Raw genomic sequence first — 23,660 nt, forward strand, 5'->3', positions numbered from 1 at the left:
GTTTGTGTGGTAACATGAAAATGAAAACACAATGCACAAATAGAATGGGTAAAACAGTTTGTAGTTTTTTAAATGGACCTTAACCTCTTCACTTTAACATTCAAGAACAGAGAGGGACGCTAACTTGATCAAATTTCAAAATGACAATGAAGTCTGAACCACGTGGTGAGGATGAACCTTGGTTTGCTGTTTTACTGGAGACATCTAAAGTTCTATGCCATATGTTGCACATCAAATACAAATCTAGCAGCAACAGAATAGAGCACCAAACACATGGACACACATGGATATTAGCTTGAAAGAACTTGGAACATTACCAACACTGCTTTAACACACAAGACTGCATCATACAGTGCAGTGTTTAGTCTCACAGAAACACACATTATAACTTATTCAAGAACATCTTGCTTGTGAAAACTATAACTTGGCCCCTGATCAAGTGTTACTTGCTTTCACTGACTTGACAAGTGTGCACATAAATAACTGCAATAAGTGCACAGCAGACTGGATTACACTTGGACAGGGGACAAACCATATAAATAGCTTTTCTATGTGACAAATATTAGCTTGGCCAAGTTACGAAATGTGCATTAATGAAGTCCCCAACATTTCCGTTACCTAAATGGTCAATTTGTTTTGAAGATTGAACTTTATAGTATAGTGCTTGCACAGTGCAATAAATATAGGGAAGCCTCTTTCACTCCAATAGTGTTAGCAAAAGCATTGAATGACGATGGATTCATGGCTTATTTATGGCTTTTCAGCATCCGCGTCAGGCTTTGGACTGAAAACATGGACCATAAACATCATACTGTATGTCCACTACTTCAATGAAGACATTTACACTGTGGACTGATTAATCGTCCTTTTCACAAACACTAACTGTCAGAAAATACTGTATTTCCCAGGTCAGCTGGCAGCTGCATGTTGTCTTAATATGATTCTGTAAATATATCTTTCCCTTAGAGAAATTGTGCCATGACAACAATTCTTGTATCCCTCAGTAGCTGACTTTTCTCATAAATGACCCTCCAAACGTGTCCACAGTTGGCTTTAAATATTGCAAACACTTGTTATTTTATATCATTCTTAAATTAAAAAAACAATGCATGCATGTTTGCATATATCACAAATACAAAAAAACTCTCACAAAAATCTTATAAAACAAAAACAATGCTGAGATGCAAATGGCTCTGCAGCCCTGTAAGTGCTGTTAGTTGGTATTCTCCTTGGTGGTGATGGTAACAAGCTGTTTGGCTGCCTTGGCAATGTCATAAGCACATTGGATGACCTGCTGGGTGACCAGCTGCATGTCCGGCGCCGAGCTGCCCTCTGAGGGCACAGCCTTCCTGCACTCGCCCTGAAGCCGGACCGCACTGGAAGTCAACAAGCGCAAGGAGCTTCTGACCGTCTCTGAGCGCGGCCTCTGCAGAGGAAGATTCATTACATTACATTACATTACATTACCATCATTTGGCAGACGCTTTTATCCAAAGCGACTTACATTACATTACCACCCTTCGCAGAGGGGGGAGCAATTGAGGGTTCGGTGCCTTGCTCAGGGGCACCTCGGCAGGGGCTCGAACCGGCAACCCTCCGGTTCCCAAGCGGAAGCACTACCCACTGAGCCACTGCCTCCCTATTCAAACAGGTCTTATGTCTCAGTCAAACATCTCAGCTTTGTCCATGCAGCTCCTTCAGGAGCACGTCGACCCCTGCTGGCCAACGACCCGGTGTGACCTGAATCTGCTCATTTACAGACACGACTTGATTACAACAAAAGAAAAGTTCCTACTTAATCAAGACAAAACGTTTCATGCAAGTTAATCTCCATTTGAGAACTAGAAGACTCACAGCACACCGTGCATTACTAACCTCAGCTGCAGGTCAACAGTGCATCAGTACAACACTGATGGTGACAAATCTTCTTTCCATCACATCTTCATCTTAACTGATTACACATTTTCCGCACTCTTCAGTTTCACACATATACAAAAGATTTTTAGTTGCAAACTAAAAGCTCTTAGAACACAACTACCTCAAATATGAGGGCCATTGTTTTTCATTTTGAGCTGTTAATGGCCTGTTGGAAATTTCTAGGTCAGGAAAAACAGTGGCGACAAGGAGGAAAGAGGTTCATATCCACATCAGACTTGGGTTCTCTTAAGGGTTTCACGTGGCAAATTCAATGGAAGACCTTTGGCATATTAATACAGAATGAAGCTGCACAAAGATGCCCTGGTCCAGCATGCCGCCAGTGAATGGGCAAAGGGAACTCAACACCGTACTAATCAATTTTCACAACTTAAAATCCAGGGCAGTGAATTAAATTATGCATGCTGAAGGATTGTGGGGAGCTTGATGAAGAGAAACACGATCCAAAAAGATGATCATTTATGAGGAAGATAAATCCACTGAGCCTGACATCAAGTGTTCTGGCAGGTTTCCACCACAGAAAGCTTTGTGTTTAGGAATCAAAGTCTGACGATTGACACATGAAATATTAATGATTGTTAAATGTCTGATGAGACTTTTGGCAGATGGAATCTTGCATCGCCTCTCCAGCAGTCGGCAGTAATTGTGTAAATGTGTCAAACTAACAATCAGCTCATCCAAACTACATATACCTATAGCACATGTCAACTCAAACCTTATAACAGTCCAAACTAAACCAAACACTTTGTGCACAACAGACCCGTTTTTCTGCAAACACAAAGGTTTGAGAAACTTTTCCCACATGTGTTTCTTCATTACTTCATATCCAGGAATGTCACTGGGACTGTGTCACAGCGTGGGAAGTACTTACCGTAAGCTGTATGTCACACCTCACACACACACACACACACACACACACACACACACACACTGACTTTGGTTCCAGTCACTCGTTAAGCTGCTGAATGATCCGGGTCATCGCCACCTATCGGCGTCAAAGAGGCTATAAACGGCGGCGTTTAGAAAAGTGGAGACAAACACAGGAGCGGTGCCCAGCGCTCCCTCCTCGGTGGCATCACTGACGTCGTCAACAACAACCTTAACGCATTTACATGGTTAAGAAGTTTAGGTTGCATAAGAACAGAAACAAAGTAATCCAAAAATGATGATTGATTAACGTTTGAACAGGTATTGTCTCGGCGACCTTTCAGTACTCAAAGTAATTTACTCCGCGTTTCCGCCCAGAGGAAGTTTGACCTTCACTCCATTCCGTAGCGTGGGAGTAACTAGGAAGTGAAATGGTAACTATGGAACGCTGGAGGATGATGGAAGACGAATCTTCCTTGTACAAACTGTAAAACGTCGACTCATTCCCATAAACTTCAAGGTAATATAACTGAATTAATGTAAATGAGCTGCTGTGTAACACAAGTGTTATCATGTAATCATTATTTAGTAAGTAGTAAGTTCGTTTTTAGCTAAATAGTGCTGTACCGAGGCACGGGCTTATAAGACACGCATTTCTGCTTTAATAGTTTCGAAAGACTAAAGTTAGCTCGCGATAATTATTCTTTATTTTCTATTGGGATTCAGGTCCATGGCTCGGCCGATCGCCCATGCGCCCAGCCGCTCCCGTGTGCTGGCCGCCCAGATGGCCCGCCACCGGGAGCAGGAGACCCGGTTGCGGCGGCAGTGGGAGCTCAACGCTCAGTACCACAGGCAGCAGGCCGTGAATAGCCAAAGATACCACGTGTGGAACTCCGCACGCTCCTACCAGCAGAGGTAAACACAGTGTGTGTGTGTGTGTCTGTGTGTGTGTCTGTGTTTGTCTGTGTCTGTGTCTCTGTGTCTGTGTGTGTCTGTCTGTCTGTGTGTGTCTGTGTGTGCAGCTATACTCATTCACTCAGATTGTCATCCAACTCTCAAATCAGAGCAAACACATTAAGTCTAATTTGGGTTTTCTTCTTTCTTGTCATTTTTATATGTATTATGTAAATACATTAATTCAGTGTGCCATAAATAAAAATTAAAAGAGGTCCAACTCACAAAAATAACTCCTATGCTTGGCTCACACCACAAATAATGGCTCATTTTGAACACTATTTAAATAATTAACATGAATAATGCATTGGCACACAATAGTTTGCATCCCACTATTCCATTATTTCTTTTATTTAATTATTTTCTCTTTCATGGCTCCCACTTAGACGCCTCTGTAAGTATCACAATGATATTACGTAAATTGCAAAACCGCCTACAGTAATATGTGTGCATGCTTCATCCGTAAATACAACCATGGACAATGACCTTCTCACTTCTAATTAGTGTTGTTTTTCAGTTCAGCACCTTGAATATTGATGGAGCCACCCTTTAATTTAAAGAGTCTATGGAGACGTAAACATTTGTGGTGTTTCAAGTATTCTGTTGCTAATGCAGACAAAGGAACTCCAGAGAATGGTAATGATATCTGTTTCTGTCAGTATGTCAGCATACAATAAACAGAGATTGAAAGAGGAGGAGAGGATGAACCTGGAGCGACGCAGGGATCAGCTGAGGGCCATGCTTCAAGTGGAGCAGGACCAGCTGGAGGCCGAGCTCAGAGACTTTCTTCCTAACAGTGAGACCTTTGCGGGTCAACTGATGCAAAGAACCAAAGCGCTTCGATTGGCAAGAGAAGGGAGACACAAAAAGGTAGGTTACTTGAAATTAAGCAAACTCCTTTCGAAAACGTTCAGCTTGTTTAGAATACTTTAAACAAAGCTGCCAGAAGGGCGGCTGATGAAACGGCTGGTTTCACACAATTGAAGATTGCATTGAGCATGTTTAGGACGACCTCGCATCACAGCCTGTTCCAGTTCCCACTAACATCCAACAAGTTCCTACAGCTATTGAAGTATAGAATATTCCACAGGCTACCATGAACAAGTTGATCAATTCAATGTGAAGGAGATGTTTTGCATTACATGAGGCAAATGGTGGTCACACAAGCTACTCATCGCTTCTCTGTTCATTTCATGGTATCTTCTTATTTTTAGGGGAACCTGTGACTAACGAACACATTCCTGTATCCCTAAACGCATGAAATCAATAGAAAATGAAGCTATTTCAGTTGAATGATTTATGTTAACCTTTGAACTCAATAAAATCTTCAAAATTGCTAAGTGCTGCTGTTTCTATTTTTATTCATTTTATATCATCAGTGTTCTTTTATCAATCTTACGTCTCTGTTTCTGTTTTGTACCCACAGCTTGTAGAAGAGACGATGAAGGAGCAGTGGAGGAAAACCGACCCAGAGTTGCGAGAGGTAGAAAGCTGAAACTAGAAATGCCAAAAGTAACAAGTTGCCAAAGCTTTTAGTTTGAAGTCAAAGTGTTGAGATAGGAAGATAAATGGCCTCAGAATGTAGTACGTACAAAGAGCTCTGCAAGTAGAGAACATGAACACTTTTTGTTGAGACGTTCACTTGATCCGGAATCCAATAGGGCTTGTGATGCAGCTATTCCATGACTTTCTGAGAACTCGATTCCAGTATTAACTTGAGAGAATCAAACATTCTGGTATCTCTTCCTCTAAGGTCGGGTTCTTCAGTATCTTGCTCTAGTCTATGTCGCAACTGCTGCTCTTAATCTGTCCACAGGTCACGACAGCATTACATACAGATCATGTTGTCAGCCATTGGAAAGAGCAGATATCCAACAAAACACAGGTAAGAAATTCACATCATAGCTGTTGGCCTAATATGTGTACCATTAAATAATAATAACATTTGTAATACTTGTTTTAAGTTAATGTAATTAGCTAAATTGTCTTAAAAAGTTGGATTCCAGGGTGTCATTTCCTATCAATCAGGCAATAACACAAGGCCCCACATGTCAATAAAGCTTGGCCTGGTCCCGTTACTTGATTAATTATATATGGGGTTAGTCAATATTTAATTAAATAGTGCTCATGTCATCTGTGAGCACAGTATCAAGTATGGAATGTACTCTGATTAATAGATGTTACATCATTGAGCAAGTTTAGACACTGAAGGAACGCATCTCTCACAACATGTAGCAAGAAGCAGCAGAGCAGGAGGAAGGGAGACGTTTTGAAAATGAATGCGAGAGGACCCGGATAGAAGCTCTGGAGAGGCAGAAGCAGGCGGAGGAGAAAAAGAAAGCGGACGAACGCAAGAGAGCCGAGGACCTTGCTAAACAGATGGAGGAACTGAGGATGAGCGAAGAAGCGGTAGTCATACATATTTCTGCTTTAGGTGATAACGGCGGTGTTGTAAATTTGTTGTTTGAGCCGTTTTATCTCCTGTTCTTTTTCTTTCAGGCCACTCATCTAAAGAAGGAGGAAGATGCTCTGCAACTCCAGCAGTGGCAGCTTGGGAATATAGAGGAGGAGAGGAGAAAGGCAGAGGAACACCGAAAGAAATCTGAGATAGGGTAATGATATCACTCTGATGACTGATACAATTCATACTAGTCTGGCTGTATGTTAACTGTGCTGGTATTCTTGTCAGGCATTTCTTGCACCGTCAATATCGGGCTCAGCTGAAGAGGAGAGCCCAGAAAGTGCAAGAGGAGCTGGTGAGTTTGTTTCTCCTGCTTTCTCCAAAGCTCTTCTTCTTGATGTAGCTTTGACAGCTTTGCTGACTCTCTCTGTACCATCAGGAGGCCGACCGTCAGATCCTGACAGCTCTAACGGTAGGAGAGGTGGAAGACCAGAAAATAAAAAGTGTACAGAGGGCAAGGACAATTGCTGATGCTGCCTACATGAAGCATGTGATTGAAGAGCAGCTTCAGATGGAGAGGGAGAGGGAGGCCGATTTTGAGAACCTGCAGAGGTGAGAACCTGCATTCAATACTTCCAGTACCTGCAGATCATCTGCCTCTCATCAAATGTAATCCATTATGTCTCATCATTTTTAGAGAACATGCTCAGAAATTATGGGAGAAAAGAGAGGCAGCGTGGGAGAAGGAGAGGAAAGCCAGAGAACGACTCATGCAGGAGGTAAACTGAAGCTTCATTTGAGTGTAAGTAAGACATGACTTTTGAGTAACAGCATGCCTTCTTGTTTCTTGGAAAGGTTCTTGCAGGGAGGCAGCAGCAGGTGGAGCTGAAGATGCAGCGGAACCATGAGGCCCAGGAGGAGATACTAAGGAGAAGAGAAGAGCTGATCCAAGAGCTGGAGACTGAGAGGGAAAGCAGACGCAAGGAGAGGGAGCAAGCAGGGAGACTCAGAACAGAACGAATGCGAGAGATAAATGTTGAGGTTGGTACATGACACATGGATGTGTTTCAATATCATATATAAATAAAAACCATCCTTATGTTTTGCATTCATACTGCAGCTGGAGCAGCGACGCCAAGAGGTATTGGAGGAGCAGTGCAGGTTGGAACAAGAGAAAGAGGATGACAGGGAAGCTCTTCGAAACCAGGAGGAAGAGCTGAGACTGGAGAGGGAGAAGATGGCAAAGGAAGGGTACCAGGAGAAGGTACAGGATCAAATACAAACCTGTTCGATCGAAACACACACTGAATATTTAAATCCATATTTAGTAGGACATTATTAAGGATTGTAGTACTTGATCCCATTGTAGTTTGTCCCTTTAATCTTAAGTACAAACTGTCTCTATGTCAGGTTCACCGCAGACAACGATCAGCCTGGATGTGAGCAGCCTGCAAGACTGGACCGACTGAAAGCTGAATGAAAGTCTTGATCGCCCTTCCAGCCGTCAGCAGCATTAATTGCGTAAATGTGTCAAACTAATAATCAGCTCATCAAAACTTTACACCACACAACAGAGCCTTTTTTCTACAAACACAAACTCAACACTGACATAAAGGATGTACATTTTATTGCATGTAATTAGTTTTGATGACTGAATTCAATTTAGCTCCGAGGCCATAATTACCAAATGTGCCATTTGGAAGATTCTTGAAGTTCTTTGAAAATATTTTTAGAGCTGTTCAAGCAGTAGAATTTTCAAGCGTATTTGTCTAATGTTTTTAATAAATCTGTCTAAATCAATTCACTTGTATGTGTGGTAACATATGGAAATGAAAACAATGTGCAAATAGAAAACGTGGGAAAATGTCACTGCTGCTTCTCTTTCAGTCCCTAACCCCATCCTCCTCTTAAACATCATTCATGATGTCATTAACAACTGTGACATCATTCATGATTCCATTCACATCTACCACTACTATAATTTGGTAAAGCAAATAATAAACTAAAAAGTAAAATGTAAAGCACCCTTTGCACATGCACACACACACACACACACACTAAAAATAAGGAATCGGTAAGGAGAGGATAAGTTAGATTTATTTAGAAAATATTTTTTCCCAAGTGCAACTTAACAGCTGCATCACTTGCATTCCTGCACAACGTTCAAGAACAGAGAGGGACGCTAACTTGATCACATTTCAAAATGACAATGAAGTCTGAACCACGTGGTGAGGATGAACCTTGGTTTGCTGTTTTACTGGAGACATCTAAAGTTCTATGCCATATGTTGCACATCAAATACAAATCTAGCAGCAACAGAATAGAGCACCAAACACATGGACACACATGGATATTAGCTTGAAAGAACTTGGAACATTACCAACACTGCTTTAACACACAAGACTGCATCATACAGTGCAGTGTTTAGTCTCACAGAAACACACATTATAACTTATTCAAGAACATCTTGCTTGTGAAAACTATAACTTGGCCCCTGATCAAGTGTTACTTGCTTTCACTGACTTGACAAGTGTGCACATAAATAACTGCAATAAGTGCACAGCAGACTGGATTACACTTGGACAGGGGACAAACCATATAAATAGCTTTTCTATGTGACAAATATTAGCTTGGCCAAGTTACGAAATGTGCATTAATGAAGTCCCCAACATTTCCGTTACCTAAATGGTCAATTTGTTTTGAAGATTGAACTTTATAGTATAGTGCTTGCACAGTGCAATAAATATAGGGAAGCCTCTTTCACTCCAATAGTGTTAGCAAAAGCATTGAATGACGATGGATTCATGGCTTATTTATGGCTTTTCAGCACCCGCGTCAGGCTTTGGACTGAAAACATGGACCATAAACATCATACTGTATGTCCACTACTTCAATGAAGACATTTACACTGTGGACTGATTAATCGTCCTTTTCACAAACACTAACTGTCAGAAAATACTGTATTTCCCAGGTCAGCTGGCAGCTGCATGTTGTCTTAATATGATTCTGTAAATATATCTTTCCCTTAGAGAAATTGTGCCATAACAACAATTCTTGTATCCCTCAGTAGCTGACTTTTCTCATAAATGACCCTCCAAACGTGTCCACAGTTGGCTTTAAATATTGCAAACACTTGTTATTTTATATCATTCTTAAATTAAAAAAACAATGCATGCATATTTGCATTTATCACAAATACAAAAAAACTCTCACAAAAATCTTAAAAAACAAAAACAACGCTGAGATGCAAATGGCTCTGCAGCCCTGTAAGTGCTGTTAGTTGGTATTCTCCTTGGTGGTGATGGTAACAAGCTGTTTGGCTGCCTTGGCAATGTCATAAGCACATTGGATGACCTGCTGGGTGACCAGCTGCATGTCCGGCGCCGAGCCGCCCTCTGAGGGCACCGCCTTCCTGCACTCGCCCTGAAGCCGGACCGCACTGGAAGTCAACAAGCGCAAGGAGCTTCTGACCGTCTCTGAGCGAGGCCTCTGCAGAGGAAGATTCAAACAGGTCTTATGTCTCAGTCAAACATCTCAGCTTTGTCCATGCAGCTCCTTCAGGAGCACGTCGACCCCTGCTGGCCAACGACCCAGTGTGACCTGAATCTGCTGTTCAGCTCATTTACAGACACTAAAGTCAATGGGCCAACTGTGCTTTTCCCTTTGACTAAAGGAACAAATGAACAAGTAAAGAATTTCATTTAAAAAAATATCAGGCCTAACAACATACAAACAACTACAGACTGGTCTGGTCATCTCTACCTGATACAACTACTTTATACAAAATAAACACAAGTTTGTTCATCACCTTGGGGAAGAGAGCCGCCATTTCTGTTACAGCCACATGTATTCTTTCTGAGCAGGGTATGAAGCTGTGAGGAGAAAAAGACCGTCAATAAGTGCAACACACTGATGCCATTCACACTGTTCTGCTCTGGAGAAACTTGATTACTATAAGAGAAACTAACCTCCTTAAACAGGACAACATTTCATGCAAGTTAATCTCCATTTAAGAACTAGAACACTCACAGCACACCATGCATTACTGACTTCAGATTGAAATATTATCCTTTAACCCTACATTTTACATTCTACATTATGTAGATTATAAATAATCTACATGCACTCCACTGCCATTTGCACAACTCTTCTGTATTTGCACTGATTATTTCATTTCACTTCACGTTTTGCACAAGGATCCTTTGCACTATTTTACACTTTATTAATTTATTACCTGTATATCCTGTATATATAGTTTATTCTGTATATATAGTACATTGTTGCACTTCTGTTTGGATGCTAACTGCATTTCATTGGCTTGTACCTGTGCTTTGCTCAATGACAATCAGGTTGAATCTAATCTAATCTAACAATCGGATGTTTGGACAATGGATCTAAAATACTAATCTTCTCATACTGATACTGAAGAATGAATGTGACTGAATGTGTCCTGGTATATCGCTTGATATTGTTTTTTTTACATATACATTAGGTCATTACAGAGGTCACCATGTTTTAGCATTTCATCGATCAAATATGAAAGAACTAAACTACTACCAACTCTGGGTCAGTAAGCTTTCTGGTGATCCAAATAGAAATCATTACTGTAAATAAAAACACAAATACAACAGGTAAAATAAACACAAACATTTCGCCTATCAAACGCTTACATTGAAATGTTCTTTTGCATGCCTACCAAAAAAACCTTAGACGGTGATTTACTGCATCTATGTTAGCTGCTACAGATATATCACACTGAAAAAAACATCAAAAACACTACAAGCTGCTTTTACTTTTCCATAAGACAAATTTGAATCACTGCATCCACATGTTGTCAAACTGAAAGAGCGAGCCTGTTAGTCAGTGAGACAGAAGCATACGGTGAGACGGAGCGAGCGTGTTGGGAGAGGAGAATGAAACTGTGCCTGGGAGGCAGAGACAGAGGCCAGAGTACCAGGAGGTGGGGTCAGGGGACCGGAGGCTGAGCGGGTGAAGGGGAGTGGGGGCCTTCTCAGCCCAAGGCACCAGAGTGCTGAAACATCCCAGACTGTGCCTGAGCCGACGAACACCTTCACGCTCACACGGTCTGCTCACAGGAATGACGCCAACACAAGAAAACACCGGGGCAGAATGGAAGCAGTGTGAGGGGGAAGAATGAAGAGATGGGAGAAAGCCAAACAGCAGCTGAGAAACACTGCTGAATGTAACAGAACCATGACAAATGTAGGAGGGAACTAAGGAATTCAACGAAAATCAAGGAGGTGAAAGTAAATAAATCCTGCAACGGGAAAGAAGTCTGTGCGTCCCCAGAGTCTTACCTGTCATGTTTGTTTTCCTGTGCAGCTCGAAGAAGCTCCTGGATATTTTTGGTGATCTGCTCGGTCTTGCGGATGACGTCCTCTGTACTGGGAAGGGTGGGGTCAGGCTCCAGCCCGGTGTTGTCCAGCTCGGGGATGGAGCTGCCTTCCCCCAGCCAGCCGCTGCTCCTCAGCCTCCCTCTCCTGTACGGACTGCAGAAGAACACGGAACATGACGCCTGCTGACAAAAACGTTGCTATTACCTTTAATAGAAACACACTGAGGGTGACAATCTTACCCCATATCATCCATCTCAGAATCATTGACTGTATTGTCATAGTCACTCTCTGGCATGCTGCTTTGCTTGTCAAACTTCGAGGCCTTAAAGGAAAGAAGAAGAATGATGTAAGAGTTCTCATGCCAATGACAGCATTCATAGTGAACACAAACATCAGGCTGAAAAACATTGTTCATCCTATATAACCTTACTGTCTGTGGTGTTACCAGCAACAAAGTTTTTTCACAATGTCAAATTAGAAGTAAAAGCAAAGCAGAAGAAGCAGGAGCAGACTTAAATCTTTAAAATCTGATGTTAGTAATGCGATATTGTGTATTCCTCTCCAAGGATTAACACTGAATTTTACAACCACAAAGGAGCTTTTGATGGGGAAAAAAGCAAATTCTGCAGCTTTATCCAATGTTGTAATGTAAACCAGGAGAAATAGCTAGAAACCTCCATGCACTCAGATCAGATGGAACATCAGAACATGACGGACTGCTTTCACATTTCCTCCAAACTAAAGGGAAGTAATCCCATGAGAGTCATAACTTGAAGACGGGAAGTCAAAGTTTCAGAGTAATTCATGAATAAAGCTTTAAAAAATGGAACAAAACCATTTACTGAGCAGCGTAAAAATAGCTCTTACTCTTCCTCAAACAATAGATTTTCTGATCTCACACACAGTGAGAGTCATAAATGTGGATTCACTATAAAGCTGCATTTCTAAAACAGGAAGCAGAGACAAACTGCAGAAGTGCACTCCAGCTACAAAGGCCTACTGTAGAGCACGTACAGTATATACACACACCTACACACACGCACGCACGCACGCACGCACACACACACACACACACACACACACACACACACACACACACACACACACACACACACACACACACACACACACACACACACACACACACACACACACACACACACACACACACACACACACACACGATACATCCTTATTCTGCTTAAACAGGAGATAAACCAGTGAGCAACCTGTAGATCAGCGCTGTGTTTGTTACGACAGGAAGTGAGCGCATGCTGCTGGAATGGCAGAAGGAAAGGATTTCTCTCTGCACAGGAACAAGGGCAAATAAGAACCGCAGCTGAAGAAAATGATTACTTTAACAGCTAGATGTCAAATACAGTCAATACCTGAGTAGTCATTTTTATTTTGATGGTTGTTTTAGGGTTAAAAGAATGTAACAAAGCTCAAACAGTCTGAACAACCTTTATAAATAATTTGACTGAATTTAGTTTTCCTCCGCATCGGCCATTACACAGACATCTGCAGGAAAGAGTTGCATAGGTTTCTTTTTAACATTTGCATAACCACACGTCTCCATTCATGTAGCTGCTCATTGAGGGCGACGCCGACGAAGCCGAATGTGGGACGGTGGGCACAGCCGACGGAGGGTTTGCTCATGCAGTGGGACAGGTAAAGAGCAGCACATGGAACACAGAGGAAGGTGAGGGAGGAGGAGGAGGAGGAGGAGGAAGAAACTCTTGCTGGGCTCGCTTGTGTTCTACAAAGCACAGACCAAGCGGGTAGGTACTTAACCTTTTGAGCACTTTCGTCCTTCGACCAAGACAGGGTGGATGGAAATGAGGGGAGGGATGAGGAGGTGGTCACAAAAGCGCCCCTTTCCGTCTAAAGACAGGGTTCAAATCACATTTTAAGGAGACAAAGTCCTTACAATGCTGGAAAGCTCGCTAAGTGAACTCTGTGAGCCACTTATCCAGTCAAACACAGCTGTCACGGTTCATTACATCATTTTATTCATGTAAAATATCTCTTGAATAGCCATGAAACAGTGCCATGGTTCTGTAACCCGTTTGTTTTAGAAGGTTGTGTTAGATATAAATGAAAGTAAAAAAAGCTAAAAAGGTGTTTGTATGTTTTTGCATTTTCATGCTCCTGTACTTAAACTTCTAACTATTCCCTGTTTAATCCCAAATGTGTCTGAACCTCATGATCGATAAAAGTGAGTCAGTGAGTTAGTGTTGTTAAAATGCTTCCAGAAAACTAAGACACGCAGGCTAAACTCTAATTGTGTCTTTATGATTTGGATGTGGAAGAAAGAATTTGAAGGGATGAGTGGATAAAAATGGCTGTGTGAGTTTGTCATGCATTACAAAAACACAGAGTATTTGTATAGAAGGTTTAATGCTTCATCAATATAACAAACACAGTACAAACCTTTGAAATGTATCACATTAGCTCATGATCACAGTGACAGCATCTCCTTTGAGCCACAACCAACTTCCGTCTCACACACACACACACACAAGCTGCACTACAACATGATCAGCTGTGGTATGTATGGAGAAAGGTTTCCTAAAAAGGTGACACGTGACAGATTGACTGATCTTTTCTGTCGACTGCTTTTGGTACCAGGGAAAAAAAAAAGCTAGCCAGTAGTGAATAATTGAGGAAACCCATATGAAGGTGAGATGACAGGGCAGCAGACAAGGTGAAGACGCAAGGGAAAGAGAGGAGAGGCGGTGAGAGGGAGTGGCACAGGAAGGCAGGGTGCAGGTCTTACTTACATGAGGTGGGAAGGGTTGCAGGGTGGGGATACCCTCCTCTGGGTAGGGGGTTTCCCCTTTAGGGAGATAGGGCTTCAGGCCTGAGCCGGTCTCATACATAGACATGGGCCGACTGGCCCGTGCAGACTGTCGGCGTTTCAAGGCTGAGGGGCTGGAGGGGTCGGGGTAGTCTGAACCGCTGGGGATCTGATAGATATTTGTTGTGACCTGCCGCCTGAGAGACGAGTTCTCGCTTTGCAGAGATTGCAGCTGGAAGAGACGGTCAGCAGGACACTAAGAGGCAAAGCAAGCCGTTCCTACTGATCTGATTCTATAGTTGCAGCAGAACATTTCAGCTTTTGTGCCACGATTCCTCTAAATAAAATACAATGGTTTGACAGCCTGAATCTGCCAGCATGCAAAGACTTGTTAGACACATCTCTGTGGGCACCATATCACACAATCTGAAGAGAAAAATGACTAACCTCCATTTGTCTCTCTCTAATCAAGACACAGACCCTCGGCTGCTTCAGCGACTCAACTACAAAACCATGGCTCATGACTCGGAGCATACAGAATATTTGAATTAAAGATTTATTTTTCTTCAAAGAATTGGGTAGGTTAACATATATAGTATATATATATATATATTACCTTATCATAATTCATCTTGCTCTAGCGTCATGTCCACAAAGTTGATTTCCCTGATTGTCACTTGACAGCCCCAAGATCCGATTTTTGATGAGAGCATGTAAACTGTGTAAAACACTACTCTTTTAGGAGGGGTCCCTTTCTTAGTTAAGACACACAAAGCAAGGGATAAGCAGGCAAAAGGTCACTGGAGAGGTAAGCAACACGGGTACAGTTGTAAGTCAAAGATGAAGCCACACACGAGAATATTAGAGGCATCCAAGCAAGCAAACAGAATCAGAGGATGTTGACAGATACAGCATGGGAGAATGAAAACAGCCCTCGACGAATGCATCTACCTGCATTCAGTGTGCGGATAATGAGGGCTCTTTCGTACTGTTTGGGAAATAATGGAGAGTTCAATCATGGCTCGCTAATGTTAAGACAAAAAGACAAAAGCTACGTCTTCATTTCATGATTTCATGTTCTCAGAATGACTCTAAATCCTGACCTGTTTTCTCCATCATACTTCTATATAACTATAAGTTAGAATAACAGCAAAATCTGCACTTTTCATAAAATTGTGCTACCCACTACAGTACTCTAAGTCTACAACAACGACCTCTCGTTTAACCAACATCCAACAAGGCGGCATTAATGATATGTATGTTCCCTCTAAAGAGCCAAGTTAAAGCAGTTTCAGCACCAGAAAGAGCCAAAACAAATCAAAACAAAACCTCATTTGAACAAAGTGTGTAGCTGAAAGGTTCCTATCAAATCTGGGGCCTAAGAGGGAATCTGAACTGTAACAAGGCATATACAGTATTAAGACTGAAGCATATTCCAGACATGTGCGTGCAGAGCCTCAAACACTTTACCTTTTTCTTTAAAAATCTATAATATCAGAATATAAAAACCATGAATAAAAAAAGAAACACTTGACTGGAAGAGGAAACTTGATCACGTCCACAAATGAGCAGTTTAGACAGTATTGCAGGTTTGAATCATGATTCGTATGACAACAGAGAAACGTGACCTTTTGAAACACACAGAAAACAACCACATCAACAAAAGTCTGTGTTAGCGACACACTCTCAAAAACTGATGAAGATGATCCCAGGACATTCTGTGTAATCAACACATTATTATATGTGATGAAGCAAGACACACATACAGATGAAGTTAGTTCATGACAGGTACTGATGTGGGGATGAAAACCATTCCGTCAGTGACTTCATGCTCATTATAACAACATGCTTGTTAGTGGTGTGACACTGAATTTATTACATGGAATGGGGGGGAAATAAGGCGTTTCTGTTCTGCGGCAAGAAGGCATTTAAAACAAAAACAAAAAAACTTTGTCCAGGCTTTGGGATCGTACATGCCGGAACAAAATGGAGGGCGGGCCCAGCAGGGTGTCACAGCAGCCTTTATGTTGCAACCCTCGTTACACCCTACAGGCTGGGGGTCTCCACTCCAGAGAGCGACCACCTTCACTGGGCTATGCTGACTGCTGTGGCCCCTCTTGCAACCCCCCCCCCAGTCCGGCCCTCAGTGTTAGTGATCTTACTGGTGAAGCTCGGTCGATACCTTTTTGTGCATCAGCCGCAGCTCGTCGCTCAGGTTGCTGTTGGCTTTCATGAGCTGCTGGATCTTGGATTCCGATAGCGAGAGCGCGTTCTTCACCTCCAAGTATTCCTGCACAGTAATGGGTCCGTCTGAGAGGTCAGAGTCCAGGCTCTGTTGGAAAGATAGAGCAGAAGCAAATAGGTAAAGGCATCAGAAGAGTTGAGAAGTTGAATGTGGGTTACTCTTCCCGTGCTTTTACCTTTGTCCTGTCTCCTTTGCTGGAGAGCAGCTCCTGATCAGTGTCCTCATCAGAAGCCACGCTGTCATAATCGGGCTGGTCGTTGTCCTGGCTCTCGCTGCCGTGCCTGACGCCCACGTTTTTCAGGATAAGATCAACACTGTCTGGGATCAAGAAGCACAGAATGGAACTCACATCTCTGCACTCCTGTCACAAGCAGGACGTTTTCCAGTAAATGAATGTACAAACCTTTACTGCCCCAAAGGGATATTAACTGTACACACCAAAAAAAAAAACGGCAACAATCACAACACTCTCGGAGAGGAACAGTGGCCACCCAGAGAGGAACTGTGAGTATTCCTGGAACAATGGGTGGGAGGGATTTCCAGTATCCTCAAGCCCGCGTTGAGGGTGAATTCATCATAGAGTGGAGAAATGCTCCTCTGCTTTCCTCGATCATATTTCCTCCCACACCAGTGACTTTATCCAGTACTGCCTTGTATTGAACAGAGAACGCCCCCCCCCCCCAAAGCGAAAATTGCACACTGACCTTTGTCTACTGAATTCCCTTGCTGTCTGCGTTTAGCATCGCTCAGTATGTCAATGACAAGCGTTGCAAATTCATGTGCGTTGAATCTTGCAAGCTTCTGACGTCCCTGCGTGAGAAAAGACGCGTTGATTGATTAATTGATTACGCTCAGACAGAAGCAATACAACTTGAGGTTGTTTATTTTTCATGAAGCAAAGCCGACTCACCTGGTTTCGTGTGGATGAGTACTCTGGATTCACAGGGAGGAAAGGCACTACGGTCGTCTCCGTCACCAGGGTGCTGTGATTCTGCGTGGCCAGCCACACTTCAAACGACAGGATGAGATTGAGATCAATGACACTCAGTGGTGCGGCTGACACACCCCGCCTCTCTGAAAGGACACCGGCTGCTTTACCTGCATCCGTCTCTCGCCTGTCCACCTCATCGTACACGTCCATGGCAAGCTCTTCGAATAGATGATTACTCAGCTGCAGGAAAATTAGGCATTCACACATCATTCAGACTTAAGAAAGAGAAAGAAGAAACAAGTGCAATTTAAACTGAAACACTTACAGACTGCAATTTCTTCTTTGCTGCCTTGGCCAACTCTGACAAATCTAAACTGCTACAAGAAGGACACGACTCTCATAAACACACAAGATGCTCCTGTAAACCACGTCCACACAATGCACCTTTCATTCTGATTAGTACTTACATGTTCCTTATGCATCAAAAAGAGAGCAGTAAAAAAAGATCACATGCGTGAATGTTAGTCCTGCTACAACGTAACGCTCCGATTGTACAATTAAAGCTGTTTGAAATCACACTTTCATTATTTGAAGCAACTTCAAAGCAGCAGAATGGGGTGTGTACATGATTTCAGTAAGTCTGTTTCTTCTCATAGGGACAATGGATGCTAGAGTGAGTCCCAAAGTGTGTTAAAACAGGCCAACATGAACAACTGCAGCACTGGCCAATTCAAAGACAGATTGATTCAAGTAGAATCTTTTGGTGCTGATTTAACCTGCATGCATGTCTACCTGTCAGCCATCTGGGGAACAATGAAGTGCTGGCCACGTTTATGATCTGAAAGGAACGACAAAGATGTGATCGATCTAACACTTTACATGAAAATACTGTATCAACATTTGGACAGCAGCCTGGTGTTGCCTACCTGGTTTTCTTCCGCAAAGATAGAACGCCAATCGATCAGTGAGCTCATACTGAACTTCCACCAGTCTGTCCGCCAGGTCATGATGTCCAGCTTCCCTATATAAAACAGAATCTTCAAAGGTGAGATTGCAGGAATACAATGTCTAATATTTGAATTATTAAACCTAATCTCTACTTTACTGGGTTACCTTGCATAGTCAACTGGAGTTTTCCCGTTGCTGTCAGGAGCGCCAGGGTCGGCCCCATAAACGGTTAACAGCTCAGCCTGAGATACTTGACCTGCCTTTGCAGCCACGTGCAATGGGGTATTTCCCTTGTCCTGGAGGGGAGGTTGATTAATAGAGAAACCATAAGAGCCAAAATCAACTGAAAAGTCAATGTAAAGACACATTTGAGGCTTTAAATGCCCAAAAGTTGAAGCTTACAGGGTGAAAGAAATTAGCTTGTGCTCCCAGGGACAGCAGCCTCAAACAGGTCTCCAGATTCCCAGTTCGGACACTTGAGTGAAGTTGCTAGGGAGGAACAATCAGAAGTTGCCTTTACCATGAATTGTACTCTTACAACATTGCATAGCACGACACAATCATTTTGTTTTCTCCAAACCTTGCTTAAATCCTTGGCTGTCGAGCTGTCCTCCTCTCGGCAAGGCATGCAGTGGACAAACACCAGCATTTGATATTTGGCCCTTATGAATTCCGATTTGTTTGGGCTTTTGGGATGAAATGAAACATAGATCAACGAGGAAATTCGGAGAGAAAAGGTTTAATGGGATTGTTTTCAAATAAAGGCGACTGACTGTAATTTGTCCTGAGGGTTGGCTTTGCGTTTGCCACTCATCACAGACGCAGGGTCCAGAAGTGAGTGCTCCCATATTGAATTTGCTCCATTGCTGTATAACATCTGAACCATCTGTAGGGGGCAGGGGGAATGAAAGAGAGACCTTTAAAAAGTGCACAACCAATAGAGACTCTAGATGTTAACGATGCCTCCAAGGAAACACGTCCTACTTTTGGACCAAAATCATCACAGATATGCAGAGATTCCAGCCATCGGACTTCAAAACAAGTGATATGAAAGATAATGATAAGATTGTAACATCGCTTGGCATTCCGGCAGCGTAAATTTTCTCTTCTACAAACTGCAATGCAATGTTCGGATATAATTACTTGTAGCTGGGTCGGAGGCCACGGTGTGTGTGTCAGGTGCCGAACTTGGGAGCTGTGTCTGCCCAGACTCCGATGAACGCTGCAGCACTCATCGCAAATCAACACGCCCCTGTTTACTGATGCCCAGCGAGGTTCTGCAAGGGAAGAGAAAACCACAAAGCAGAAACCATTAAATAATTGTCGGATCACAACAGCAGCATTGATGTCTTTCTTTGAAAGCAGGCAACTAAAAGCAGGTGCAATGTGAAGGAAGGTCCAGGCTCTCCAGCTTCGATTAACTCTGCAAACAGTTTAACAACAAGTCTGGAAATGTATTTTGGCAGCCCTTCCTCTCTTCACACACCTATTATGCAAATCTCTAATATGCTGGCCTCCCTTTTCTGAGCCACACACACACAGTTAGGACCAACAAAATCTTTCAGGTGATCAGGTGAAAGTGCTGAGATCACTGGAGGGATTATTTAGGCTTCTGTAACATTGAACAATAAACACAACCATGAGCACAAACACTCTGGACTGCAACATTCAGGTTAGACATTACATTACATTACATTACATTACATTACATTACGGTCATTTAGCAGACGCTTTTATCCAAAGCGACTTACAATAAGTGTGTTCAACAAAGGTAGATAAAAGAACTTCAGGTCACAAGAAATCGTAAGCGCATTTCCTTCCTAGAGACCATTATTAGACCATTATTAAGCTGTTAAACTGTTATTGTCACAGCACGCCTGAGGGAGGCTTTCAGAGCACATAGTCATGCAATGCAAGAAAAGGAACTGCTGCTATTAAATTCCCCGTAGGCGGTAATCAGGGTGAGAACACTGAGCTTTTAAAGTCCTCCTTGGACCCCAGTTTAGGGCTGCTGGTGAGGGGAAGTGAAGACTAGCAGTTACAGGTCTAAAGGCGGCCTTACTAATACTGCAACTTCCTCTTTCTTAACACTGCATAAATAACAGGGAAATGCTACTAATGCTATTTTGTAACACAAAGATACAATATAATCTTAACCTTCACCTATGTCGGAAACATCTTACACAACTTTCTTTCTTGTGATCGATCAATACAGAAATTCTACCGCGGAGATTTGAGTACAAACGAGTGTAAACTGTGGAGCAGACAGAGTAGCAGACACTGTGGGAGGACAGACAGTGGGGTCTGCGATGTCTCCTGGCAGCTGAGGTGTGTGTGTGTGTGTGTGTGTGTGTGTGTGTGTGTGTGTGTGTGTGTGTGTGTGTGTGTGTGTGTGTGTGTGTGTGTGTGTGTGTGTGTGTGTGTGTGCAGCTGGTCCGATTCTGGCACCTGGTGCCCCCCGGTCTCTTCTTGACTCCCCACCTGAGTGCTGACATGCTGCCACATGCCTCTTTTACTCTTTTCACAACTGCTGCTAAAATTAATAACACAACCAGAAACTCTAAATATATTTCGCGACCAACAACTGCCAACCGTGGGCTGGAAGTTCAGTCCAGACCAGCTGCCATGGGGAACTGGGGTGTGGGGGGTTGGGTTAACTAATTCCAATAACGTGATAAGAGACGAGGGTGAGACTGAATGTATTTAGCGTAGCTGTCCTTTCATTGCTCATTTCAATTATGTGGTAGACATTTTATACATCGATCAATTTATCCTGAGGCCTTGACGGTTTCAAGATAATACATGTGGCACATGAAATGGTGTGTTAACAGTGTGTGACATTTGCATTATGTTTTGTGATTCTCAACAATGCAAAAAAAAATCTGTTGTGCATTCAGAGCGTTCAGTTCACTCAGCATCCTGTTTTGCTTCCTGTGCTGGCTGAAAAACACGTCATTTCTATATAAACGGGACTTTCAAGCAGCAGGTCAGACAATGCAGATCAACTTTGCTTCTGCTTTAAGTTGCTCTGTTTTCACATCTATGTTTCACTGTAAAAAGAATTCCTTCATAATGCTATTGAAAGGAAGTACAAAGTAGTTCAACTATTTTGATGTTGGTCATCGTTTATAATGCGCCCAAAGATTTTGTATGTGTTTTCTGTCTACACAATCCACTCCTACTCACAGAATACACAAGGGTTGACTGATTAATTCTGAACTCAGAAACAGAAAAGTCCTCAACACAACCCTCAAGACACTTCTGCCATCAACACTAAAGGGGTTTCTTTAGTCATTTTCTTGATTGTCTATAAAATCCTTCACATCCTCATTGAGCTGGTACAAAAACTGTTCAACATTTGGCAAGAAGTGAAAGTCTGAGGGGCCAAATCAGGTGAGTGAGGTGGCTGCTGATCTACTTCAAACCCACAACCTTCTCCACCTCCACCAACACCTCTGTAACAGCTGCAGAAGCATATGATAGCCCTCCTTCACTTCCTTGTTTTTCATCAACCCATTCTTTTACAAACAGAACATGTATCCTTGCAAACCTCTCCAATCCACACAGTTGGTTCGGCACAGTCACACAATATGCCTCTCTATTCCTGCCAGTGCGTGTGTGTGTGTGTGAGAGACTGTGTGTGTGTGTGTGTGTGTGTGTGTGTGTGAGTGTGTGTGTGTGTGTGTGTGTGTGTGTGGCATACAAACAGCACCCTGATGGGAGACACTGTAATCACCAACTGTTCCATTAATAAATGATACAGCCAATGACGGTCAGGATGAGATTTCAGTGGAGTGTTATTATGTTTCCTCAAACTACAGAATGTCAACTAACGTGATATGTGATGTGTAATAACAACAACAACATATACGATTAAATGAAGCAAACTAAGTTAACCTAACCAGTGACATGGCAAGGCAGTAGAATGATAACTTATACGAGTTGCAGCAAATCGACAACCTGAAACAGCAGTGTCCTCAGTCAGTAAACAAAGTGCTGTCGTTAGAGCGAAACCTGCAGGGTTTGGTGGAGTTCATCGACTCTTACCTGGAACACTGCAGTCAGCACAAACCTCACTGTTTCGCAGGCGTTTAGACATCCTTCACCCGGGAGGACAGGAAAAAACTAATAATAACCGTCCCTCAACAAAATGCCTGTTAAGACAATCATTGATTACTCTGTAGGGATTCCTTCCGCGTTAGCTGACTGGAGCTAACTACTAGCTAATTAAAAATAAGCCGGACTAGAAGCTGCTGAATTACTTGTCTGTTCCTAGCCTCGTCGAGCTGGTTAGCGTCTCGACCGTAACGGTTTTGATATTATCCAGCAGGGGGAAACAAGGTGCTGATTGCCAAACAAGTTAGCTGACTTGGCGAGTAGCAGCTGACAGGCTAACTTGTCTGTCACTCCTGGCAGATCACTCTCCACTCTGTTCACTCTGCACCCTCTGCTGCCTGCCACACATCAGGGACGGGTTTGGCACAAATGAGATCCTTGATGCCCTGCGTTTTGTCTGTAAGGGAGTTTTTTTGTCAAAAGGTAGAAAAACACCACGATCTTGTTGTTTCTTTATTTGACCATTACATACTCTTTTTTTGGGGAGTGGGGGGCAAATTCAAACAGGCTTGTATAAAACAGTACGTTTATTTATTTATTTGTTAATAGCATATCAAATATAAAAATCAGTGTTGGATTGAATTGATCTTTTCTCAAAGTTTTTTTTTTTTTTTGTCGTAACGTATCGTTTGAGACACCAATGTATGGCTAAATTAGATTGATGCATGCAAAGGTTGGCGCGGTACTTAGTCTGTGAAGCCTAACCCAGGGCACAAAATCCCAGTTTGACTGAACTCGACGCAGAACAAGGGGTGAGATTGATTCATTTACCTTGGTGACACGGCGGGGTGTTGGGTAGTAAAATACACGATGTGTATCAGATTTTATGACTTGTACAAAATTATTACTGCATCAATATCTATAACTTGTAACTTGTCAGCGACTAATAAGTATTAATGAACAAATCGGGTCAGTCGATTACGACAAAGCCGTGGATAAAAAGAAAAGTGCACGCAATGGGCACATCGGGTTGTGTTTAACACTGATAAATTGTGTATCAGCAGAAGACCAAGCAAATAAAGATATGTTTTAAGATATTATCACAATATGTATCATGTCGTTTTAATGTAATGCTTATATTATTAAACTGAAATAAATAAATGAAT

General features: G+C 42.5%; 2 protein-coding genes across 10 annotated transcripts; one reads left to right on the forward strand and one right to left on the reverse strand.

Annotated features, from left to right (window-relative positions):
• Window positions 1–139: 139 nt before the first annotated feature.
• git2a (G protein-coupled receptor kinase interacting ArfGAP 2a) lies at window positions 140–22,904 on the reverse strand. Of its 9 annotated transcripts, none has more exons than XM_076151168.1 (20): window positions 22,486–22,904; window positions 19,582–19,715; window positions 19,212–19,324; window positions 19,019–19,124; window positions 18,841–18,927; window positions 18,604–18,734; window positions 18,417–18,511; window positions 18,283–18,328; window positions 17,816–17,867; window positions 17,658–17,730; window positions 17,470–17,567; window positions 17,264–17,369; window positions 16,735–16,877; window positions 16,497–16,646; window positions 14,298–14,546; window positions 11,754–11,836; window positions 11,476–11,667; window positions 11,112–11,246; window positions 9,966–10,029; window positions 140–1,426 (listed from the first exon to the last, which is right to left on the reverse strand). In XM_076151168.1, exons 1-20 carry the CDS (start codon window positions 22,535–22,537, stop codon window positions 1,214–1,216), a joined length of 2,322 nt encoding a protein of 773 aa, XP_076007283.1. In that variant the 5' UTR covers window positions 22,538–22,904; the 3' UTR covers window positions 140–1,213. The 9 variants fall into 9 exon arrangements, with proteins under 9 accessions (XP_076007283.1, XP_076007284.1, XP_076007277.1 ...); XM_076151169.1 differs by lacking the exon at window positions 11,112–11,246 and adding an exon at window positions 13,309–13,398 and having other exon boundaries at window positions 17,816–17,864; window positions 22,486–22,903; XM_076151162.1 differs by lacking the exon at window positions 11,112–11,246 and adding an exon at window positions 13,309–13,398 and having other exon boundaries at window positions 22,486–22,903.
• LOC143001523 (trichoplein keratin filament-binding protein-like) lies at window positions 3,236–7,920 on the forward strand. Its single transcript, XM_076151170.1, has 13 exons — window positions 3,236–3,322; window positions 3,529–3,717; window positions 4,416–4,626; window positions 5,183–5,239; window positions 5,573–5,641; window positions 5,992–6,165; window positions 6,256–6,368; window positions 6,446–6,512; window positions 6,597–6,769; window positions 6,855–6,936; window positions 7,013–7,198; window positions 7,278–7,421; window positions 7,568–7,920. The coding sequence occupies exons 2-13, from the start codon at window positions 3,533–3,535 to the stop codon at window positions 7,598–7,600; spliced, it is 1,494 nt and encodes a 497-aa protein (XP_076007285.1). The 5' UTR covers window positions 3,236–3,322; window positions 3,529–3,532; the 3' UTR covers window positions 7,601–7,920.
• Window positions 22,905–23,660: the final 756 nt, after the last annotated feature.

This window comes from Genypterus blacodes, unplaced genomic scaffold (assembly GCF_046128005.1).
Source record: "Genypterus blacodes isolate CSIRO-AG114 ecotype Tasmania unplaced genomic scaffold, CSIRO-AGI_Gbla_v1 ptg000053l_1, whole genome shotgun sequence".
In the NCBI taxonomy this organism is placed as follows: domain Eukaryota; kingdom Metazoa; phylum Chordata; class Actinopteri; order Ophidiiformes; family Ophidiidae; genus Genypterus; species Genypterus blacodes.